This window comes from Chiroxiphia lanceolata, chromosome 15 (genome assembly GCF_009829145.1).
Source record: "Chiroxiphia lanceolata isolate bChiLan1 chromosome 15, bChiLan1.pri, whole genome shotgun sequence".
Lineage (NCBI taxonomy): Eukaryota > Metazoa > Chordata > Aves > Passeriformes > Pipridae > Chiroxiphia > Chiroxiphia lanceolata.
The window spans coordinates 7,407,537-7,431,686 of NC_045651.1; the positions used below are offsets into that span (position 1 = coordinate 7,407,537).

The window sequence follows — 24,150 nt, forward strand, 5'->3', positions numbered from 1 at the left end:
CAGGAGCTGATTGACTCTGATTTATGGTTTCTTTATCCTGAGACAGGCAGGTAATGACCCGCTGTTAGATTTCTGTGGGCTTCCTGCAGTCCTGAGAAGATCAAAACAAGTGTAGCTCTCTCTGATACCCGCAGGCTTCCCTCCCCTCCCGCCGATCCTGCGGTGCCGTTCAGGCAGCGGCACCGGGGAACGTCAGTCCTCGAGCCCCATCTCCCGGTTCTTGGGCATCCCTGGGGCAGGGGGGCTCCCTCGGGGGCTCCCACAGCTCTGGAGGCCTCAGGCTCTCAGGTCCCGAGGGTGCCGGTGGTGCGGGGACACGGGAGCACCGTCCCCTCGCGCAGACGGGGAGCAGTGGAGGCTGTGCGGGGTCCGGGGTCCTGCGCGGGAGGGAGAGGAGCAGGTGCGGGGAGGAGGCAGGCGGGGGTTACCCGGTCAGTTTGCAGAGATGCTGCTGTAGCTCTTCTTGACGGGGAAGGTCAGCTGCCCCGACAGGTCCAGTGACAGCGCCTTGGGGTGCAGCGCCCGGCGCGGGTGCAGGGGGCTGGAGCCGAGCCGGGGCGAGTAGAGCACCAGCAGCTCGGGGCCCAGGCCGGCTTCGGGCAGCAGCACCTCGGGCTCCGTCCTGGCGCGCTGCAGGCGCGGCGAGGGCTGCAGGCTGTGCCGCTTGGGCGGCGGAGGGCTGTGGTTCTGGAACCGCACCGTCTTCACTTGCTGCAGCGAGAAGGGGACCGGGGTCAGGTGGGAACAGCAGCCCCCCCGCCCGCCGCCCCTCTGTGCCCAGCCCTGCAGAACCAAGGGGGATGTGCCGAGGGGGCGGCTGGATCCTTCCTGGGGCACTGGATGCCTGCGGAGAAGCCCAGGGGGATGTGCAGCCGATGGCAGGTGGAAGGGAGACCCAGGGACCAGCACAGGAGTGCTGGTGGCTACTGGAGACCAAGGAGATTCGGTCCCGAGAGCCATTGACTGAGTTATCGGGAGGGAAGGGGCAGGAGGCAGCACAGCACCGGGAGGGTGGGCAGCCTGTCCTGCCCTCAAGAGACCTGCAGGTTCTCTCAGCTGATGCTGTGCTGCCTGGGAGCTCTGAGGCTGCCTGGGCTTGTGGAGTGATTTGGGCACCTCTTTGGGTATCATGGGAAGAGGAAGCTTCACTAGTGTAATTTACAGAATGATTTCACTTTTATGAAATTTCTCTCTGGCTGCCAGAGGGGAAAGAAATTCCCATTCCAAATAGCTCAGCCCAACCGACATGACGGAGATGGGGCAGCTCTGCAAAGCTCTGCCTGACACAAGACCTGACACCAGGTCTGTGGCATTTGCCCATTCCCTCCCAAACTCTTGGAGACTTTGATGGGATTATTTTCTGATTTAAGACCTCAGAGAGGTCTCAATATTTGCTTGTGACTGAACTTGATGACAGGGACAAAGCCCCTGCCTTCCTGTAGGGCTTAATCTGGATAGCAGTGTCAGCAACACAAATATCTGATTTCTGAATGCAGGTGCCAATCCCAGTGATTTCTATCAGAAGAAAACCTGGTGAGGACGGAGTAAAGCCCTCAGGGGATTTGGCCCTGGTCAGTATTGACTGACACTGCTGGTTCCAAGGGGAGGGGGACCCTCTGGAGCACCGGGAAGCACTGGCCGTACCTTCTCGGCGCTGTTGCGGCAGGTCTCTGGTTTCACCAGGATGGACGGCGGGGCCGACGCAGGCGGCTTTGGAGCTGCCTCACTCTTCACTGGAGGGTCTTTGGCATCCAGGATCACTGAGCTGCATACGGAGGGGGTTCGACTCTCCCCTCCCCTGATCACAAGCGACGGTGAAGCCTCGTGGGAGGAGTTTGGCCTCGTTGCCTCGTCCATGCCGGCTCCGGGAGGGATGCTGTGTGACGGGGAGCTGATGTGCGGGTAAATCTGGAACTGCTGAGGTCGCCCCGCAGCCGCGGAAGGACGCCTGAGGGAGCCCGTGATCTGCACGGGGGTCCCTGCCTGCCCCGGCCTCTGCAGGGATCCATCTGGGGAGCAAGGGGCGATGGAAAAAGAAAGTCAGCAGAAATCCAAAATGGCACAGAGAGAGCAAAGGGGCAGAGTGAGCAGTGGTCACAGCCCTGCACGAACAGCCATGTTCACAGGATGCTGTGGGGCTGTAGCTCCCAGGGATTGCCACCTGCCCTCCCCCCAGGCACCGGGACTAGCAGGCAGCAATTCGACCAATTTCGAGTCTAAAACCACAGACAGTGTCCCCTGCCAGGGCACTGCCTGCCTCCAGCAATACTGCCAATGCTAGGAATGCACCACTTGGTTCCCCATATACTCTTGGAAATGTATTTTAAAACAGTGTGCATGGGCTGATGATAAATCTTGCAGCCTCCTTGGAAAGGATATAACCACTGAGCTCTGCATAAACCTTTGCAAGGAGTTTTTCCACGGTGAGGCAAACACCCTGGAATTCCCAAAGCAGCCAGAGTGGGGCCAAGCAGGGGTGTGGAACCACGAACCGCAGCAGCTGGTGTGGTTTTGGGGAAATGTGTCTGCTCTCCCTCCCAGAGCCCCCCCAGTCACTTACTCTTCCTGGCGCTGCCGCGGCCGCGCCGCAGCGGTGCCGGTCCCACCGTGCTCCTCCCCGGAGAGGGGATAGGGATGGGCAGCAGCACCGGCTTCAGGGCTCTGCTTTGCCTCGGGCCATTTTCGGAGATGCTCCCTTGGGAGGAGAGCGAGGAGGTCGACAGTGTCCATGAAGTGTACAGGGAAGGCATTTTTGAGTCAGTGAGACTAGATTTCCTGCTGGAAAAAGAAAAGAAGGGTGAGAGCTGCTGGGTGCCATCCTGCCTGGTGAGGGACCACCCTCTTCCCTCTCCAAGTGTTTTTGTTTCACGTAAGAAAAAGCAGACCTGAAGAGGGGAGCCACATAGTTGCTGGGGAAGACGCCGACTCTGCCCGTGACGAGAGACATTCCTCTTAACCAGCCATCATGGTCCTTCCCAAAGACACGGACCCCTTCTCCCTTCTGCAGCTCCAGCTCATCTGGTCCATGAGGCACATAGGAGTGGAGAGCCACACACCTGGGGAAAGAAGATGTGAGGGAATGTGGAACTGCCCCCATGCAGGGTGGCTGGAGCATCCTGGAGCTCTCGGGTCTGACTGACCCACGTGTAACAGCAGTAGAAGAAAATGGTGTATATTTCAAAACTATCTCCTACTTGTTCTTTAAAGAACTTTATTTTGTCTCCAGTGTAACACACTTAATTGCACTGTTGGTTTTTTTTCAAAGGCAATGTGATCTGCTCCCAAGTATCAATGAGTTACAGCCCGATACAGCAATTAACGGGTGTTATTTACAAAATAGAAACAACAGACTATTTGTCTGGACAGTCAGGGGCTATCCCAGAACCTGTAGGGCCAGTCTGTGTGAGGGGCTGCTCCCCTGGCGACTGGCACAGCCCAGGTGGGTCAGGGTGTTCTCATTCTGCAGTGGCTCATTGCTGTACAGGAGTCACCTCAAAGGCAGGGCCTGCAGGTGCTGGTCTGATACTGGAGGGTTGGACAGGAGCTGCAAACTAGGCAGCTGGTGGGACTCTCTAATTCCCTCCTCATTCTGCAAATTATTTTAACGTCTTAGGAGTTTCCCTGTCCTTGGCATTAAGTGTGTGCAGGAATCTTGGCTGACCTACGATGGTGTGTATAGGTGCCCGAGCTGTGGGTGCTGCTTGTGGGCACCAGTGTTCCCACAGCCTGGCTCGGCACTGTGGGTGCTGAGTGCTGGGTAAACAGTGTGTTGTGATGCTGTTGTTATTTTAGGTACATTACTACAGCGCCAGGCTGGTAAATCTTGTCTCGAGGAAAACAAATCATCACAGCGTGTTGTCCACAAATTTTAACTCTGGGAAAGTTTTCAAAAATTGGATCGTTCAAAACGCCAATGGCCATGAAGGTTTTAAAATAAATAACTAGAGGCGCTTGAGGAGTGATCAGTTTCTTCAATCTTAAAAAAAATTTACAGTGTATTGTTGACAAACAGGCAGAACTGTTTGTCCATAAATACTGCAGTGGAGGAGTAAGGGGCAGGGACGGTTCACCTGCTGGGAACAGAACAACTCAGCTGTGACAACAGGTCTCTGCCACCCCCTGCTAAGACCAGCCAGGTACGTTCCTAGGTGGGTCTGCATTTGGATCTGAGCTGTGCTCAGGTCTGCCTGCACCTCCTGGCTGGCAGGAGCAAGCTGAGGGAGAAGGTACAGGAAACTACACCCCCCTTCCCCCAGAAGTATTTCAGCTTCCTTACGTACAGGTAAGCTGGCACGTGGTGCTGCAGGTGGGGAAGGGTGACGATGGTTGCTGAGGGCCCCAGAGGTCCTGGTGCGGGGTAGTAAGAGGTGCTGACCTATGGGAGAAAAAAAGCAAAGAAAACAAGGTTTTAGTCTGGTTATCGGCTTCTTTTAAGACACTGGAGGAGCAGCTAAAAACATTTGACTGGCTTCACCCAACCTTCAAAGAAACCATCAAAGACGTTTCAAGAAATAGAAGTTTGCAGCATTTGACTTAAAAAAAGATCCAGGCAGTGAGAGGAAGACAAATAATCCCAGAATCACTGGGGTTAGAAAAGACCTCCAAGATCATCGAGTCCAACCTCTGCCTCATCCCTACCTTGTCAACCAGAGCAGAGCACTGAATGACACATCCAGTCATTTCTTGAACACCTTCAGGGATGGTGAATCCACCACCTCCCCGGGCAGGCCATTCCAATGCCTCACAACCCTTTCAGTGAAAAAATTCCTCCTAATGTCCAACCTGAACCCTCCTGGGGACAGCTTGAGGCCATTTCCTCTTGTCCTGTCACTATTTGCCCGAGAGAAGAGCCCAATCCCCACCTGGCTACAACCTCCTTTCAGGCAGTTGTAGAGAATAATAAGGACTCCTTTCCCCCAGGGTGAGCCCCCCCAGCTCCCTCAGGTGCTTGACTCATGGCCCTTCCACGTGAAGACACTTGCCAGGGCACAGCTCCGTTGGACTGATGATGCTCATCCCATCCTTTAAGATGTTGGGGCTGTTGGGGCAGAAAAGCTGGGGTGGGGGGAGGCTCTGGAAGCAGTGATGGAACAGGATAACCCAACATCCGTGACTTCCAAGAGTCATGGGTAAGTCCTAAACCTGTATCTATTGCTAATCCCATAGATGGGAGATCCACTTGAGAGGGGAGACCCTCCTTCACCTCTCCTTGCATTTGGTATTCTCTCATCCCTCTTCACTTGGCTCTGAGCAAGATGAGTGCCTTTGACCTGTTCATGGTCTCTGGTGCTGTTTCAGAAACTAAAAGGTGTTTGGGAAAATGGCATTTCAAGCCCAGGCTTTGAACCAGGAGGAGACCGTTGCATCTGCCAGGTGAGGACTGGTGTGATCACTGCTGTTTCACTTGCTTATTTAGCTCCAGCTGGAAGTATTGAACCCTAAAGTAATACAGTCCTTGTCCCAGTGATCTTTAATGACTATGATTAAAGCCATTTACCACGTCTGTGGTGTCCCAGCAGCCCCACAGGCCTGTGTGCAGGGTGGGCAGGGAGCAGCCATCGGCTGCATGGGCAGAGACCCCTCGCTCAGGGTTGTGTGTGGCTGGGGTGGGTCTTTCCCCACTGTCATTCTGCACCTGCAGAGTGGTACCAGCCACCATAATGTCCTCTCTGGGCTCTCATAGGATCTTTGGTGTTCCAGGGAGGAACTGCACTCCTGTTTCTGCTACTGAGGTAACTGTACCTCACACGTGCTGTGCCAGAGCTGCTGTCACCTGCCAAGGGTCCCTGTCATGCTGGTGAGGCCATGGGCAGTGTGCTGGGCTGTTCCCATGCCCTGTCCCCCCTTGTCTTGAAGTTTGGGTGACACCCCCACGCTGAGGTGGTCTCTGAGGTGAAGTGTGAGCTGTTGGGGGTCCTCTACCTGGCATCCTGTTGAGGGTCCGGAGAGTACCCCCAAACCAGAACCTGCCTGTGGGCTGTTTCCATTCTTTTTCTGAGTTTGGTTTTGTGTTCCTTGTGCTCACTGGGCTCTGCAGGGAGCCCAGGAAGGTCCCAGCTACTGAACCTGTGGGTCTGTGCCAACCAGGTCCACTCCAACTCATCCCTTTGGCTTCTGCCTTTGCTCTTCTGGTTGCCAGTGGTGCTGGCAGCACAGCAGCCCTCAGGGTGGGGCCGATGAGGGAGCACTCGTTGCTGCTCCAGCCTCTCCACACAGGAGACACTGCTGTGTGGAGGGAGGATGGCAATGGGCAGCCTGGCATCCTTGGGATGCTCTTGTGCTGAGCTGTCCCTTCTGCAGCACAAAACGTGCCCTGGGGTGAACTGCTGCCGGCAACAGCTCATTCCCGTTTGGAATCCATCGCTGTGCACGCTGGGAGGCAACAGCCATGGTGCTGGCATGTCTGTGCTGGGCCATGGCTGTGCCATGACTGTGCCATGGCTGTGCCAAGCTGTGCCACAGCTGTGCTGTGCTGTGTGGTGGCAGGAGTGCGGCCGCTGTTGGGAGGAACAGAGCCCCCAGCAATGCAGGGCAGTGGCAGCGTTGTCCCGGGAAGCTCAGGGCAGCGGAACGTCTCTGGGCTGGGATGTGGCTGCCAGTCGTGCTCTCCAGCAATGACCACAGGCTCTATAATGATGCAAACTGGGGCTTTAATCTCGTGTTCGTTTCAAATGTAATTTCTAGTGGTCAAGTCTGTAACGCGGTGCTGGAGCACTGGCTTGGCAAGGACCTAGGGAAAAAGAAAAGTGACTCACCAGCTCTGGTGCTCTCCAGTAAATTAAGTTAATTAAAACACCCCAGCAATTCCAGCTTCTGTCTCGGACCTGGAGTGGCAGGTCAGCTTCAAACCATCTCTGCATTCCTCATTTGCTAGTCCAGGCAGGGTCAGACCAGTTGTGTTCATAAAGTGGATTGGAAACTATAATTCTACTTTAATAATTATCATAATCAAAACGTTTGAAATTTTGGGATTCAGAGTTTGTTTTTCCTGCATTGGAGAAAAATTACAGCCTTTTATGGGTATTCCTGATGGAACTGTGTTGAAGTGTCTCCCTTTTGGCTGGAAAGCCCCATGTTTTTCATCTCTATGTTCCCCTCTGCCTGGGAGCAGCTGTCCTTTAGCCTCCTCAAAGCTGCCTTTGCGTTTGCAACAGAGAGGAAAAAAGACTGGATGAAATATTTTCCAGCCATGTATAACTGGTTTCAGCATTTGCTTTTGCTGATCTCCTGCAAGTACCTTGCGAGCCCTTGTAAGTACAAAGGGTTTAACTCCCTGCCTCTCCTGAAATCCCTCTCTTACTCCATCTCCCGTTCTAGTGTGTCATCATCGTGATTCCCAGCACTGCTGACACAAGCAAGTCCCTGCCGAGAGTGTCCACGCACTACCTTGTGGGGAGGGAGGTTTTCCTCATCTCATCAGGGGGCCATGGAAGCTCTCAGCGCTCTCCTGGATGTTGGGTCCTGCAGGTTCCACATCATTCAGTGCACAGAAAAGCCAGATGTAGCGGAGGGCAGCTGTGGGGTTTATCAGCTCCCTTCACCGAACGGCAAAGGGGAGCAGCAGCTCTCAGACAGACGTTCCCTGACCCAGGGAGCGCCAGGTCCGGGGAATAAGCTCAGTTGTGACTGGGAAGAGATTCCCGCGGTGGAGCGGGCGGGCGCCCCGCTGCCCTCACCCCGCAGCCGCTTGCGCAACAGGCACATGCACAGACACGGCGGCCACAGCCCTGCAAACTGGTTCTGGCTCCGTCTGAGCCCGGCTTGGCACCGCCAAGGGGAAGGAAGAGCTGGAGGAGGAAGGCTGGGGCACTGCCGGTTATTCCCTTTTATGGGCTGAAAGGAGTCCGACTGCTCGGTGGTGGTGGGAGTGCCAGGCAGGCAGGTGGTGCTGTGGGGAGCCCGACAACCTCCCAGGGCAGCATCTCCCGCTTCGCTTCTCCAGCCGTGCGCTGTCGCTGGCCGTGCCCGTGTCCCCTCGGCCTCTCAGGTACCCTCACAGTGCCCACCTGGGCTTGCAAAGGAATCTCAGCTTTGCAGCTCAGTCATTGCAGGCCAAACCGATAGGTGGAAAGAGAAAGCTGCATCCTGTGCAGTGTCAGGAACAGCACAGATCCCCAACTCCCCTGCCACAGACCTCTGGGAGCAACACTGCTGCTTGGAAACAAGGAAATCCCAACCCTTCTAAGGCCAAACTATAACATGTTCCCTCTCTTGCTTCTGTTCCCTCAACTTGCTGTTGGCAGTAGTTCAAACGTTTTGGGTAAGATCCCATTGGGGGTGTGAGACATGATACTGTTTCAATTGAGTTATGGAACTCTGTAAGGCTTCATTTCCCCTTCACAACCCAGGATCTCACATGCTGGCTCTTTGCAGGCTGGTGCTCAGTACAGAATGCCTGATGGGTGTTATTGTCCAGATGTGAACTGCCAGGGGCTGAGTGATTGCTTTATAAAATGTTGGAACAACCTTGAATATGAAAGATGTTACATAAATCTAAAGAAACCCCTTTTTCTCCCGTTTCAGATGATCTGTGAAGATTCTGGACTCAGATCTTTAGTCAGAGCGGGAAGAAGGAATGAGATTCTTCTGCCTCCTAAAACTAAGAGTGGATACAGTCCAAAAGGTTGGTCTACATTTATATCTCAGTCCCCCAAATCAGGAAGGTCCCAGCTTTAGGATGCAGACTGGCATTGCCACTGCCTTACCTGGACAGGGGTGCTGTAGGGGAACTCGGCTTTCTCGTTGCTCTGGGTGACCACGGTGGGGTTGCTGGAGCTGATGAGCACAGGGGAGCTGATCTCCAGGGCTGGGCGCTCGGCAGGCGCGTGGACCATCCGGTTGAGGGTGTTGAGGGCTGTGGTGATGGAGAACTGCCGCAGGCTCTTCCTCCTGGAGTCGGGCACCTTGGGGAAAGCCGGTGAATCCGCGCCCTTCGCCTTGGGAGACGCCGTTCGCAGGGACGTGCTTTTAAACTGAGGGGACCAGTGGGTTTTGGAGGTCTGCAGGAGCTGCCGGGCGGTGGTGTTTGGCTGGGGGAGACAAAGGGAGACGTGATGTGGTTTCAGAAGTTACACCTGGCACAGCCCCCGACTGCTCCGTTTCCCCTTTCCGATCTGGCAGCAGAGCTCCAGGCAGGGTTCAGGTGACATTACAGGTGATCTTTAAAACCTTGGGGCTCAGTCATTTTCCTCATCTGTCATCAGTGACAAATCCTGGATGTAAAATTCCTGATGCGAAGCTGACAGCAAAATTAAATTAGTTTAAAAAACTTGTTGCTGAGACAAGGGTTTATTGAGGTTCAGTGCTCCCCCTGATATGTTCCTTGTCCAAGGCTTTGGCTGGTAGAGGTGCAGGGAGAGCTGACTGACTCTTTCACAGTGCTTAATAACTCTAATTCTGAATTAGAAGGGACATTTGGATACATCTCCCTTTCCCCATCTATGTTGGCACACATGGATGCATCTTGCAGCAGGACACCCAAGCCCTGCAGCTGAAGGCAGGGCACGGGCTTGGAGAGGTCATCACTGGTGGTGACTTTCCCAGCAGCATTAGATCCACCCAGTTCCATCTCCCTCAGCCTGAACATTCATGTCTTGATGCTGCTTCCATTGAAAAAATCCTGGTTTGTTAAACATTGGGGTTAATGAGGGAGAGGCAGGCCCCGAGTTTGCATATGGGCAGCATTCACACAGTATTTCTTGGAAACTGCTGATCAGGGTGTTAATAGCAAAGGGCATGTGGTGACAGTGTTTTTCACCACGATGGGTGCCAGAGGAATTAATCATGATTTACTGCTGACATTAACGAATTGCAAAACTTGGAGATTCTCACCCACTCGTGGGAGGCAACGTGCCCGACGCTGGGGACGGACAGGGGACTGAGGAAGGAGAGGTGCACGTGGCTCCCAGGAGTTGTTTTCACATTTTCCCTCTCCAAACTAAGTTTAAAGCCCACAGTGTGTGCATATGTACATGTGTGCCGTGCACCCTGTCATTTCTGTGTGTGATCAAGCTCTAGCCTGAATTGGAAACATTCTTCTGCCTCTCCAAATACCAGAAGATGCGAAAAAAGGGGGCACGCTTGTGTGTCAGAGCCAGGAGAAGCCTCATGTCTCTCACCAGCAGCCCTACCTTTGCCTTCTCCAGGATTAATTTCTAATTCCTTGGTGGGTCTATGTGTCCCTGACTAACTTGTGTCTGTTAATGCCAGACTTAAATAAGTCATTACTGAAGCTAAAATGATTTCATTAAGTGAAAAGACATTTTACAAAATCTATTAGAGCTTCAAATAAGGTGTTTTGCTCATGTCCTCCTATAGAACAGCCACAAAGCAGAGCTTGCTGTAATTATGGGCATTACAAGTATTAATTTTATTTCTAGGAATTGGTGCTGGTGCCATTTACACTCTGCATCTCAAGCTAAGCTGCACAACACAATTAATGTCTAGACCAGTGCTAAAAAAATTCTGTCAGGGAGCAGAGTGGCTGGAAGGCCTCCAGAGCTGCAGCACTGGGAGCACTGGGAATGCTGCCTGCGACGCACTGAGCTGGCCCTGGCTGAGCTGGGGGGCACCTGCATCTCTCTCTGGGTGCCCCTTGTCCCTCTGTGTGCCTGTGGGGCATCGGGGTGCTGGCAGCAGTGTCTGAGAGGGCTTGGGAACCGTCCTGATACCCAAAAGGAGCTCCCAAGGATCTGGGGAGTGGCAGAGCACGGTGCACTCCAGGGGAGCTGTGTCCCGGTGCCGCGGGTGGTACCTTATGGAAGGTCAGGCTGTCCTTGTTTTCTGCCTTGTCCCGGCTCCGCAGGTCGAGGTTGTAGAGGGCCCTGCCGAGGGGCTGGGGCAGGGGCAGGTGCTTGATGACTTGCACAGAGCTGGCTGGGAAAACACCACTGATCCCGTTGACCTCCCCCAGGTACCAGTTCTCGTCCAGCTGCCGGAGCAGCACGATGATGTCCCCCTTGTTGAACCGCAGCTCCCCGGGGTTGTGCCCACGGTAGGTGTACAGGGCCCTGGCTCGTGGCACCTGGGGGGAGAGAAACAGCCCCTGCAGTTCGTCTGACACAGACAGAATTCCCCAAAAGCATTTGTAATTACTGGGAAAAAAATGTAGAGGTCTAAGGCTTAAGCATGCATCTGTTGGGATTAACTACCCACATCCTTTCTTGATGGGTTTTACTAATGAAGACAAGCTCCCAAATACTTATGCTAAGTTTATATCAAGATGAAAAGCAGGCTGGACTTGTTTAGGAATATTAAGAAACAGTTAAGACCTTAAACTAGTCTTCCCATGGGATCTTACTGCCTGCTATAAGGTCTCCTCCTAACAGTGTCTATTTTAATGACCCAAGTATTTCTATTTTAGAAGGGCTGGAGCTCGCAGCCATCATCCAACTGACCTGGTGGCTGTCACCTGCCAGGAGAACAGAGCAGAGCAAGGTGAGTGCAAATTCTGCTCTCACATAGTTCTCTCACCCTTTAACACATGGGACTGTGGTGTTATTTCAGCCTTTACCAAGGTTACAGTAAGGGGTGGCTTAATGTTATCGTTGCTGCAGTGTAATATGAGAAAGAGGAGATACATCAAAACCAGAAGATGAGAGAACTTTACCATTTTGACTCACCAAAATATAATTACAAAGTTCCTTTAAAACAGCTGCTGTACTGAGCCCTGTCTGTACCACAGCACTCTGGTGCAGCTTCCATCCACCCTGCAGTGATGGGTCCCTGGCACAGTGCAGTCCTCAATCTTAAAGGATAACCCAAATACCGAGCTCCATTTCTGGCCTCTGAGCTGGTGCCACAGATATGAGAGCTCTGTGCTGAGAAAAGGGGAAGCCAGGATTGTTCCCAGCTCTAGAGCCTTGATAAGCTTTAACCAGAGGTGCCGGTGCCTGGACAAGGACAAGAGGCTTTTCAGCAGCTTCTGTGCTGGTCTCTACAGGTCTGGATTGTTCTTCTTCTTTCTTTAGAGGCTGCCAAGTGCTGTGGCCTGCTGAGTAGGGCCCTGGCCTGCAGTTTCTCCAAGCCATAGTCACCCCATCCCACCGATCTCATGGGAGATGGCACTTCTGTATCAGAGGTACTTTCTGGCTTTTCCTGCCTTTTACTGTGGATTTCCCCAAACCCACCTGTGTCAGTGCCCAATGCTCAGGTAGGACTCCTGTAGAGCTCCCTCCCCCTCAGCCACTTTTGAGAGGTCGGGAAGGCGGAAGAGAGAAATTCAACATTAGTTTCCTGAAGTGTGGAAAAGGTCGAATTTCCCATGGAAATTGTTAAGGTTTTGGGAAGAAGACATCTTCCAGCATTCCCAAACACTGATGCTTGGTAGGAAAAAGGAACCAAGAAGAGAAAAATTTCACATACTGCTTTTACTTCAAAGCCTTTGAAAGGGGAAGCAATTAGTTTAATGTTTAGTTCTAATTAACTCATCCTGCCTGTTAATTTGTGTTCACAGTAAACACATGTGCTCGGCTCAGTGACACTGAGTGGGGAAAGTGAGGCTCAGGCCAGCGTTGTTCTCCATCAGATCCGAGCTTCTATGGGAAACAGGGACTGTGTCTGTGCCAGGGCCATGGAAACTCCCTGCAAACACACTCCTGGACGTACGTGCTTTCCCACGAGAAAAACAGATCCTGGCGATAGAAGACATGGGTGGGCAGTTCTCCTTCAGAACCACTCAGGGACAGACTTGCTGGTGTTACACAAGGATTAGGAGCACAGACCTTGGGTTTGCCTCAGGAGCGACCAGAAAACAAACAGGACTCCTGCAAAGTGTGAGAACAGGGCTTGGGAAGGAGCAGCACCAGCGTCCGGGATGCGAGGGAATGGCAGGATACAGCAAAACATTAAAGGCAGCAAGAACGAGTTATGGAAATATATTAAAAATAAGAGAAACTCTGCAATGAAATGCATGCCTGGTGCTAAGTGGGAACAGGGAGCCAACAACAGCGTGCTCAGAGCCTGGAATATTCTTTCTTCAGTAAGCAAAGGGATGAGACAGGAGGGCAGACTGGGATAAATAACCGAAAACCAGGTGGGAGAGGTGTGTTTGTGTCCTGTGGCTGGCTGACAGGACTTGGATGGATGGCTGGATGGGCTCTCTTTTCCTCTAAGCACACTCACAACCTTCAGTTCTTCACCTCCTCTTTCACCCTTTCCTCCCACTTTTGTGCCCTTTCACATCTCCCAGCCAAAGTCAGATTTTTCCAAAGTCTGCAATTTTTGCTATTTTAATTTTTTTTTTTTTAAATTTTGTTTGGCTGTTCAGATACTGAACCAAAAATATCCCAGTGATTTCCCAACTTTATTTAGGATATAAACCAAGCCTTTATCTACCCACAGGGAGCAATTAATGTGGTCTTTACTGTACAGGCCCATCACAAAATAAAGCTGCAAGCTGAAGATTTCAGAAAGATGTACACCTGGGTCACTGGTTTTTAATATGTTCATAGGAAGCAGGAAAGACAAAGAGGAACACCAGACCCACCCTGTGGCAGCCACAACGCTGGGGCTGGGGTTGGGCAGCAGAACCCCCACAGCCCATCACTCTCCTGCAGCCGCAGATCTGATCTGATCTGATCCCTGTCTCAGCTTGGGATGGTTTCTGTCCACTCCTGGGTGTCCCAGATCCTCTCCAAGGCATCTGTTTTGCCTTGTTTAAAGTAGGTTAATTGCAAAGCAGAAACTGAGGTGCTAATTAACCTGGTGATAAAGACAAGGAGTGCCTGGAGGTGGCTCGCTCCGGGCTGAGGGCAGAGGGAGAGGCTTTCCTGGGCCAGGACATGGTCCTGGGTGCAGGGGCAGGAGGGAGTTTTGTGGAGTTTTCTCCCATTAGCATGTCCAGTTGCTTTTTGTTAATCCAAGGCACATGCTGGCTGGCCCCTAGTGTGGGTTTGTCATCTGTCTGAACATCCCTCTGGGAAAACAGTGGGAGCAGCTCTGTGGAAAACTCAGCTAAAGGTTTCTGATAATTTGTGTGGAGTTTTGCTGCCCAGTAGCAGAGAGGGAGAAACTAGAGATAAGAAACCCATTTTGTGGGTGGTTGTAACTTTTTTCAACGCTGCCTCATTTTTTCTGTTTTTTCCCCTCTGTTTTTTCCTCCATCACACCTGAGCGGGACAGGAGCCTGTCCCTGCCAGGCACAGGAGGTACTTCAGGCTGAGCCCCAGGGAGAGAATGCAGCAGGTAACACCAGGTGTGGAACCAGAACCCCCCCACGGCAGCACTGTCTCTGGGTGAGATGCTTTTCTCTCCTTGGCCACTCCACCAGCAGGGATGGTCATGGCAGATGCACCTCAATGCTTTTCCTCCATTCTCAGTGGATTTGAGGCTGATAAGGGAGAAAAGATTTTAATTTTTTTGCTATTTTTGGCATTTGGCAGCAGGCTATGCCAGGGCAGCCATCCAATGCCTGAGTCTCCCTCCACACAAAACAAAGCAGCAGATTAAAAATACGTACATGTGTGTGAGGAAGCAATTCAGGGCATCTCTTTCTTGTGGAGAAATGCACTCTGTAATGACCTGAGAAGAGCTGGTTATAACTCCTTGTGATTGGCAGGAGGGGATTTATGTAAGACCCTGTACTCAGAGCATGGGAATTGACAAAAAGGAGAAGGAGAAGCAGCATGTAAGGCTGGCTGGGGAAGGAGTCACCAGGAGCAAAGCCAGGAGCTCAGGGAAGAGGAGAGGCTGCTGATGGAAGCTGGGAACACCTGTAAACCTTGTTCCAGGCAACTCCCTTTAAAACTACCCCAAGAAACAGCATGGCCCTGTGGTGACAGCTCTGCTGGAGGAGACTGATCCACAGTTTGGATACTCCAGGGGGTTGTGAGGCTAAGGCCATGAATGTCCCTGCACTGGGATCCATTCACTCCTGCACCCACTTCCAAGCACGGCTTGGTGAGATACAGCTGGAGACGTTGGATGGGATCCTTCTGTGTCCCAGATGCTCTGACTTCACCAGCTTCCCTGACTGTGCAGATGGACATGCAGGATGAGGGGCATGTGAATCCTTGGAACAGCTCATTGCTATGGATGTCCAGGGGTGCTTCCTTCTGATTTATTGCCGTGGCTGATGCAGAGTTGGACCCAGCCCCCCTTACCTCGGTGGGCACCCTACTGACTCCAGCTGTGGGGGCAGACCCATGGGTCTGGGGATGCTGCTGGCAGATGGATCAGGAATGGCCTCAGACAGGCTTGGACCTGCACCTTGGTGTTTCCCCAGCTCTGATTTTCCTAACGACGTGCAGGGAATGCCCTGGAGTGGCTCCTTGCTCCGCTCCATCCTGCCCCTTGAAGGTACTTGAAGGCAGCCCACTGCCCCAGGACTGCTCCCTCCTCCCTCTCCAGAGGAATGTCTCTGCAGTAAATCCCCAGGGACTGATCCCGATCTGGGTGATGTCGAAAAGTCAGAGAAGAGGGAGGTCATACTTGTTCCCTTGTTCTTCCCGAGGGCCTCCTGCAGGAGACCCATCAGCACAAATGTCAGCAAAAATCAGGCAGCACAAACGTCTCACCCGGAGGCAGCCAGTGACTCCAGGACAGATCTGAGGGCACAACCCAGGCCACACTCCTGATGAGCTGTGACTTACACACTGAGCGTATGGAGATGGGTATGATCCACATGCTGATGCCAAAGGAAACGGGCACGCTGGCTCTTCACAGAGATGATCAATAACATCTCCGTTCGTTCTGATTCCCGAGAGCCACCTCCAGCATCCTGCCACTGGCTGCCTGCGTCTCCATGGGATGAATGAGTCCCATTCCCTGTTCTGTGTGCTCAGCTAGCAAAGTTCAGGGCTCTGCAGGATCCAGGTGGATGAAAAGAGCTATTTGAATGTAAATTAATTGCCATTACAATTCTGTTTTTCTGCGTTTCGGCAGAGGAGATAACTTCAGCCTTGTCACAGAGAACAAAACCTTCAAAAGTGAACTTGTCATTTCAATCTCTTCATATAATTATATTCTGAGGATTCAGACAGTTGGGTGGTTTCTGCATTATTTCTCCCCCGAGGAGGATTGTTCCCATCTTCCAAGCACATGCAGACTGTGTGCAGCAGAGAGAACAAAGCCAGTCCCTCCTGCTTACGTCAGCCCTGGAGCTCACCAGATCTTCCTAATTCCCTCCTGTGCCTGCTGGAAGACGAGACCAGTGCTGGCCATGGCTAACGGTAGTGGCCATCTGCCCCTGAGCTGACTGGCCATCATGGGGGGATGCTGAAGATGTGAATTGTATGGATTTAGGTGGTTTTGTGCTGCTCCAGCTGCAGGGGTGATGGTAGAGGGACTGGGAGCACTTACCCCTTTGTTAACTCCCACCCCTGTGATGCCCTGATGATAGAGGTTCACGTCACTTCTGAAAGTGGCCTATTGTAGTTCTGGCTTTTTAATGCAAAGACGATATGAAAAATGAGAAAAATGATTAAAGAAAACACAGAGCAGCTTCTCTCATGGAGTGACTGAGGGATGCTGAGGTACCACTGCCAGTGCACAGCCCCATGGGGAATGCCCGGCCATGTGTCAGTGACATCCCCATACTGCCCAGGAGGCCAGGGCTGGATCAGGCTTTGCTTTGCCTGTGTGAAACACTGGAGAGATTCAGGCGGGCAGGAGGAGTGTCCAGGTGCACGCAGGGCAGGAGCTGGACCTGAGCAGGGCTTTGCTCCTGGATGCCGGCGGAGCCGCAGAGGGAGCAAGGACGGGTCTGTGAGAGGAAGGAGGGGACACGGGCGGGGCACGGCAAGGGGATGCTGGGGACTGGGGCCAGCGTGTTCGAGCTGCAGTGTCTGCATGAAACCCTTTCACACCTCTTCCCTCGCTGCTGCCGTATCAGATGTGTCTCTGCTGCCGTCAGCAGTCCCGGGCAGTGGTTAAGTTGTGTGTCATGGGTTTAAGCTGCGCGGAAAACAAACTGTGTCAGCCCTCGGCGTGCCCAGTCTTGATGCTCTGCCTCAGCACCGCCGTTCTCAGAAGTGGCTGTTTACTGTGCAGGGAGGAAACCTGCATCCCTCTCCCTCCTCCTCCTGCTGCTCCCGAGTCCTCTCCCTGCCGGGAAGGGGAGTGCTGATGTGGCTCCTCAGCCAGCACTGCCAGCCCTGGGCAGCACAGCCACCTCTGCCCATGGGCACCAGGCCCAGGCACTCTGCAAGCCAAGGCAGTGCTGGCAGCAGGGAGGGCCCTCACCTCTGTCAGGACACCTGCTACATCCAGCCCTGGCACACTGCAGAGCTGCACGGGAATCTGCCTCCTCCTCTCCCTTCTCTCCAGAGCGAAAATGACAAACTCAGGCCAGTGACCAACTCCATGGACCCAGGGACAGTAGCCAGGGACCAGCAGGGCAGCTGTGAGAAAAGGAGGACTCAGACTTTGAGGCTCCTGGCTGACCACGGCACTGTGCAGGTGAGCTCGCAGAGGAGCCAGCCCTGCTGTGCTATTCCTGACTCGCCATCTGAGCCTGACTCATTGCCTTGGAAACAAATTAAAACACTTTTATGTGTTTGCAGCTTGGTACCTAATTTTGTAAAACCAGGGAAACTGGCTCTTGCTGTTGGTCATGGAGGTCCTTTGGCTTTCCACCACCTGTGGTACCACCCAGGAGTGCCCCACGCCCAGACTGTTGCACACACAGCTTTTAGGGGGTGTGTTGTCCATCAGTCTATATTGAGGTGACCCCACTCTCTTTGCAGTAAATAAAAGGCTAAAACTACATGCAAAGGGACAAAAGACACACACTAGTGTCCTGCACAAGGTGCCACCAGAACTGCAGGAGCAGCTCCTCATTCTGCTAGAATGAAGCAACAGTGATGCTGGAGGAGAGTTGGGACAAGCCCTTTCTCTAGAAAGGCCACAGGGCCACACAGAATTTTGTAGCCAAATGAAGTGTCTCCGTGTCCAGCTGAGGGGCCCCATGGTGCACACCTGCCACCCTCAGCAGCTGTGGAGCAAGAGGATGCTCCCTGTCTCTGGCATGAAAGGAGCCAGCACCACCACTTCAGGCAGAGCTGGGCCTGGACAGCATCCCCGAGTTTGAGGTCTCTGCAGTGGTTGTCCAGCTCAAGGGGATGTGACATGTTTTGAGATCATTGCCATGACTGTATGGGAAGTGCTGGGGGTTTTGGGAGGGTGAGGAGGAGGGTTGGCTCAGTGAGTGGGCCAGGAAATGCGTTTGCCTCTGGTGGGTGCAAGTATGGAGGTTGCTTTGAAGAAGACTTCAAGAAGCTCCAGCAATCCAAGTGCTGTCTGTCAAATCTAGAAAGTAGTTGGAGATGATTCTGGAGGAGAAGAAAATACCAAGATGCAGGCACTATCTATAGACGTCCGTGTGAAGGTGGGACGTTGGAGTGCGGAGTATTTTTATCCCAATAGAGGTGTTATCTGTCTATCTCCCATGAAATGCTGGAGGGGGGTGTTAAGCACTCAGTTCATGCAAAGATAAAATAGCCCAAGTCACAGTTAAATCTGCGTGGTCTGTGTTTTCCCAAGGCAAGCTGTCATACTCAGAATTTTTCTCCTCTAGCTCACTGTCCCATGTTTGTTGCATGACAAAGTTCAGCGCCCAAGTAGCTGTTTAGCGGCCTGGACGGAGTTTTGCCGTGTGCAGGGTGCAGTTGGGTCATCCACCCCATCAGAACTGGTTCCTGTACACCTCAGCACACACAGTCTGCTTGCTCGCCAGCGGCAGAGCCGTGCTCAGCTCGCAGCGGGGCTGCAGCCGGCTGAGGAGGAGCTTCAGCACAAGCCTTAACTACACCTGGCACATGCCAGGGGCGGTTCCTAAGAGTTCAAAGGCTTCAGCGTGGCTTATTTACGCATATACCTCCCAGCAGATCCTTTTATTCTTAAATTCCAGACAGTTTATTACGTGAAGATCCTGAAAATCCAAAGTCTTGTCCTCTCTGCATTGATGTTAAAGATCTGAAGGCCTGGCCTGAGGTGCTGGGAGCAGCTGCGGGGCGGTGCTGAGGGCTTAGGGCAGTGCCAGGTGCTCAGGGCTGCACTGCTGGAGTGGCTGCTCCATGGAGGCTGTGCAGGATCTGGCACAGCCTGGCTGTGGATATGCATGGCCGGGCCCACGTGCACAAACCCAGCACGTGCCCACCCCACGGTAGCTCATAGGAAGTGGATTCAAAAGGGATTTAAATGCCAGCAAATAAACAGCTTGGGATGGGCTGTAATTAGAAAATTCCCTGTATTTTAACAACTGGCTCGGGAAATTCCTGGCTAAAAACAGAGTGCTGTGTTTGTGCTAATCCAGCAGCCCCGCGGGGGCCTGCTCACTCTTCCTGCTCAGAGTGAGAGGAGCTCTTGGCTTGCTGGGTGAGGAGGGATTTATATTACTTTTTGCCTTCACGGATGCTTATGGGGATGAAGAGCAAAGAGCTGGCAAGGAAACATCTCTGCTGAGAGAGAAACTTTGATCAAACTTGTGATTTTCTCAGCTCCAGGGAGTAAAGGAAGTTTATTTATAGAACAGCCTTGGTAAAAACAAACCCCAGCCCATATCCCGTGTTGGATGGCAGCTCTGGCTGCAGTACAACGTGGGGCATGTCAATTGTGTTTGCTCTGTAGCACAAGGTGTTGAATAGCATTAGGGGTAATTAACAGCCTTTGCAGATTAGGGCAGTCTGTTTTTGGGGAGCACACAACCTTCCACTGCAATAGAACACGGACACTGCAATTCCGAGTACCCGGGGAGCGCCATGGTGGGATGAGCAGGACTGCACAGTAGCTGCTCTCACTGTAATTCCTGACAAAAAGCATCTACTCTGAAGTTCACATCATCTGGAGGCCTCTGCTTACCCAGATTCCTTCAGGTGAATACCCTGGAACTCAAGCACTCCATGGTGTAGGGTGATGGCAAGTCACCCTCATCAGTGTCTCGTCTTTGCACTTCACAGGCAAACATGTCCCTGCTGTGACCAGGTGCCAGCACAGGGGAGGCTCCAAATCCCACTGGAGCACCCAAATAACGGCTGGTTCTGAATGCAGGTATTTAAAACCACCAAAACCAAAACGTGACTAATACATTGCATTCTTCACCTTGCAGTTGAGGATTACAAAGTGTTTTATAATTAAGTAACTAATTAAGTCTAAGAGCATTTCAGTGTAATGTGTTTTATGTCGCTTCCCAGAGAGGCAGAGGAGCTCAGAGTGCCAGGGAACCAGCTGCAGCCACCGCTACCCCACCACTCGCTGTCTCTGCTGATTCCCAGGAGTTTGGTCCTAAAACTAGTCTTGAAAACTTGTGGGAGCTGCAGACTGATGGATGTTGACATTATGTATCAGCAGCAAGTACCTACCTGCCCTGAGAACCAGTAAAAGAAACATGAAACGAGTGAGAGAAAAGAAAACCAGAGGAGAGTACTTGTGCTTTTCTATCCAGGGGAGTCCAGCTGTAAAAACTATAACCTCCTTGACAGCCGGAATGCCAGCCTGGGATAGCAGTGACTGAAACCTGTCACTGTTGGATGGTTTGTACCTCGCACGAACGGCACCAGCAGCTCCCGCAGCTTCCCTGGAGAGCTGGTGGCTCCCAGCAAGGGTGTCACTGCCGCCGCAGCCCTGCGGATGGAGCAGGGTCCCTGCGGTCAGAGCAGTGTCCATGTGGACAGAGCAGCGTCCCCATGGTCAGAGCAGTGTCCCTGTGGACAGAGCAGGGTCCCCACATGGGGGCTCCCGCTGATCAGTCGGCAGCCCAAGGACCCGCTCTGCCCTCCCACCTGGCCCCCAGACACCTCCCGGTGCTGCAGCAGAACGCTCCGGGCTGGGCCATGTTGCCCACCCATCCCTACCCCCCTACCCCTGGCTGTGATGTGGCCAGGCAGCGCTCCTGGGAAAGGGACCCGGAGCCTGTGGCTCAGGGCTGCACTGCCACACAGTCCAGTGGGAACACCCGAGAGAGGAGCTCTGCAGGGATGCCTGGTTTTGGTGTGTGATCCATCCAAGACCCTATTCGGCACCACAGAGATTTCCTGGGACAGGCGTGCCAGCTCGTGGCCACAGGACACAGGGCCTCCCCCAGCAACACCCACACGTGTGCACGGCTCCAGGACACCAGGGAGGACAACACAATGCAGGGGAGGACACCTGTCCTGTGCCTGCCAGACATTTACAGCTCTGCAGTTCTGCCCAATGCTCTGGGATGCAACAGCCCTTTCAGCCGAGATTTTATGTGTCGTGAAAAGGTTTGTAGAGACATTGTACAGAAGAATACTTCAGGTGGGAGAAATGGAAGTCCAGGAATATAATGCAGGAAAGGTGAAGCCACAAGTCTCTACCCCAAATTCCATCTGAGCCAAGCTCCTTTAACAGGTCTAATATTGCATCCTCATTATTCAAGAAAAGCTTTTGCACTGTTAAAGAAAATGACAGAAAGAACTTTGAATTTTAAAATTAGCCTAATAACTCATCCCTAGGTACAGTCAGTGAGTGCGTCAAATTTAGTATTTTTAACTAGTGAACCTCCAAGTACTTTGGCAGGATCAGCAGCATCATTGGGCAGGCTCCTTCCTTTCCAATGCGGGGGAAACTGAGGTGCAGTGATGGGAAATACTTTCTCCACCACTAACAGTTACAACTCTGCAATTACTGACTTAATTGCTATCAGTCAAAAGCAGTGTATTGCCCAAAGTCAAAGTGCCTGAAATGCCCTCAAAAGCCAGGAAGCACCTGAAAACTCTATGGGAAAACAGCTGCTGGGAAGTTTTTGTAAGGAGAAAGGCAAGCTGGCTTTGTCTCAGCCTGGGAGTCAATTCAATTCCTGCTGCAATGAACTTGAAACAGTCAAATATCACACGGAAACACCAGCCAGATTTGCAAACAAAATGCTCGCTCTCACTTCAAGCACTCTGCAGTGCTGCTAACAGGGAAGGTTCCTGGCTCTAGGCACACAGCAGGAACCTTTCTATGCTCACGGACAGAGTAAAGAATATCAACCTTGCTTACCCCTTCCATGTGGATCCTGGGATTCGTTGCCAGCCGGTGCTGATGCAGCTGCAGCCCCCTGGGGATTCTCCTGATGGAGGCGGGAGAGGACAGGACCCCTGACCTCTGGATCGAGCCAAACCTGGTGACGTTTTGTCCACACCTGACTCCATCCAGGAGGCGAATGAGGAGCAGGTTGGAGGGGAGCTGCTCGATGCTGCACAGGACGAGGGTCCTGCACTCAGGGCACCGTAGCTCCTTCTGGGATTTCAGGATCCTTTGGAGACAGGGCTTGCAGAAGGTGTGCTGGCACGGCAGCACCTTTGCCGTGGCGTCGAGCTTTTCAAAGCACACAGGACACTCCAACAGGTCAAGGAGAGCCAAGTCATCCATCTTCAGTGCAGAACTCCGTCAGGAGCGGAGCTGGAGCCATCCACACCCCACATCCACTGGAGCTGGCTGAGATGCCTCCCTGTGCCTGCAAGAACCAGATCCTGGGCTCCAGCAGCTATCCTGCTCGGAGGGCGAGGGAGGAGGGAGCGCGGAGCAGAGCTCCACTGCTGGAGTGTGCAACGCAGCCACCTACATCGCAGAGCTGTTCCTCACCAGCCAATCTGCAAACTCACACGCTGCGCTCGCATCCCAGTTTGGAATGAGTCACTTGTGACTCAGTTGGCGCGAGGGGACGGGTCTGGGGTGGTGCCGGGGGCAGGAGCCCCAGGTCGTGCTCCCCGGGCAGAAGATCCCGGAGCTGGGATGGGGAGCTGCAGCAGGCCGGGCACGCTCCCCTGACGCTGTGCACAGGGCTGGCTGCAGAGCTCCTGCTCTGCGCATCAGAACTGACACGGCGGTAAAAAATTCACCAGCTCAGGAGATGAGAGTCCCCGATAAACATCAGACCGGACCTGTTTATGCTCGGCTCCGGCTGTTCGCCGCCGCTCGCTGCTCACCTCCCTCGCACACCTACACGCCGCCTCGGCTGTCAGATAGTCCCAATTTAGCTCGCTCCGTGCTCGTTTTGACAGCAGTTCTATAAAAAGTCCTCCAGGCGCAGCCACTCTCCGGGGGTACCTGGCGGGGCCGCGGGACGCTCTGCGGTGTCGTCCTCGCCCGGTTTGGCTGCCTCAGCTCACTGAATCAACCAAGGAGGATTATTCCTCCCACAGCCTGAAGTCGCTCAACCTGTTCTGCTCCCCGGCTGTGCTGGCTGAGTCCAGGGCACTCACCATGGCGGGGTTCAAGCCTGGGCTTGCAGCGGCTGCATGGCCCTGCAGCACAGATGGGATGGGATGTCCTGCACCCACCGAGGGGCCAAAGGGAGCCCTTGCACCAGGAGCTGGCACAGTCCTGCTGGGGGGAGCAGCATGTGCCAGATCTGATCCAGATATAGCTTCCTGTGCCTGGCACTCTAAACAGGGATTGACTGCTCCGGCTGCTCTGTCTGACGGATGCTCACCTCAACAGCAACTGCTCTGTTGGGCAAGGGGGCAACCGGACACTGTGCTGGTTACCAGGGACAGGCTGACCTCTGCATGACTTTTGGTGCTGTCACCTGGGCTCCAGCAGTTCCTGGTGTTACCACTCCCAGGCCAGTTGGAGATGGGCTCCATGCTGGGGAGTCCACAAACGGCCCCTGCAGGAAGGGTGTTCCTTCCTGCAGTGGGACCTGAGCCCAGCAACAGCCCTGTGGTGTCTGAGGGGGACCTTCCTGCCCCAGCAAGCCCCTGGCTGTGGCACGGGAGGCCAGGGGACATCTCATGATATCTGTGATTTGCATTCCTTTTATCAGCTGGATTCCTATCTCAGGTCTGCCAGCTCACACATACCGATGGATTGCTTAAGGAGTGCAGGAGATGCAGCAAAGGTCCGAGACAGTTTTGCTTACAAACCCTGTTGCATCTCAGTTGTGTGTTTACACCCTACAAGTGCTACTAATACTAGAGGAGGAGTGTAAATCCAAAAATTTCTCAGGTAACGCCACCAGATAACACCCTGCCCTCCTCTCAGGATCCTTCAGAAGTAGGGTGTGGAAAGGGTTAATGTGTCTTTCCAAAAGTTCTCCCCCCCAGATCATGATTTTGCCAAAACAAAGTTTTTCTTTTCTTTCTTTAATAGAGTAGCCATTTGGATAAATTAAACTGTTGACAAACATCTTCAGGATATGCCAGGAACCAATGACCTCACTCTGTTTCATCTCAAGTTTCCTTTTGCTTTGGTGCTTCTTTGTAG

At 53.1% G+C, this 24,150-nt stretch overlaps 1 protein-coding gene across 1 annotated transcript; it reads right to left on the reverse strand.

Moving 5' to 3' along the window:
* Window positions 1–201: 201 nt before the first annotated feature.
* Window positions 202–22,617, reverse strand: SH3RF2 (SH3 domain containing ring finger 2). Its single transcript, XM_032703010.1, has 8 exons — window positions 21,943–22,617; window positions 10,754–11,023; window positions 8,706–9,029; window positions 4,281–4,375; window positions 2,886–3,056; window positions 2,561–2,775; window positions 1,645–2,009; window positions 202–711 (listed from the first exon to the last, which is right to left on the reverse strand). The coding sequence occupies exons 1-8, from the start codon at window positions 22,312–22,314 to the stop codon at window positions 433–435; spliced, it is 2,091 nt and encodes a 696-aa protein (XP_032558901.1). The 5' UTR covers window positions 22,315–22,617; the 3' UTR covers window positions 202–432.
* Window positions 22,618–24,150: the final 1,533 nt, after the last annotated feature.

Bases quoted from the DNA above. Each gene is read 5' to 3' on its own strand.
- SH3RF2 (XM_032703010.1), bottom strand. From the start codon at position 22,314: ATGGATGACTTGGCTCTCCTTGACCTGTTGGAGTGTCCTGTGTGCTTT. The intron at 11,024-21,942 runs GTAAGCAAGGTT...CTCTCCCCCCAG, and splicing joins CCAGGATCCACATGGAAGGG to GTGCCACGAGCCAGGGCCCT. The intron at 9,030-10,753 runs GTACCACCCGCG...TGTCTCCCCCAG, and splicing joins ACAGCCTGACCTTCCATAAG to CCAAACACCACCGCCCGGCA.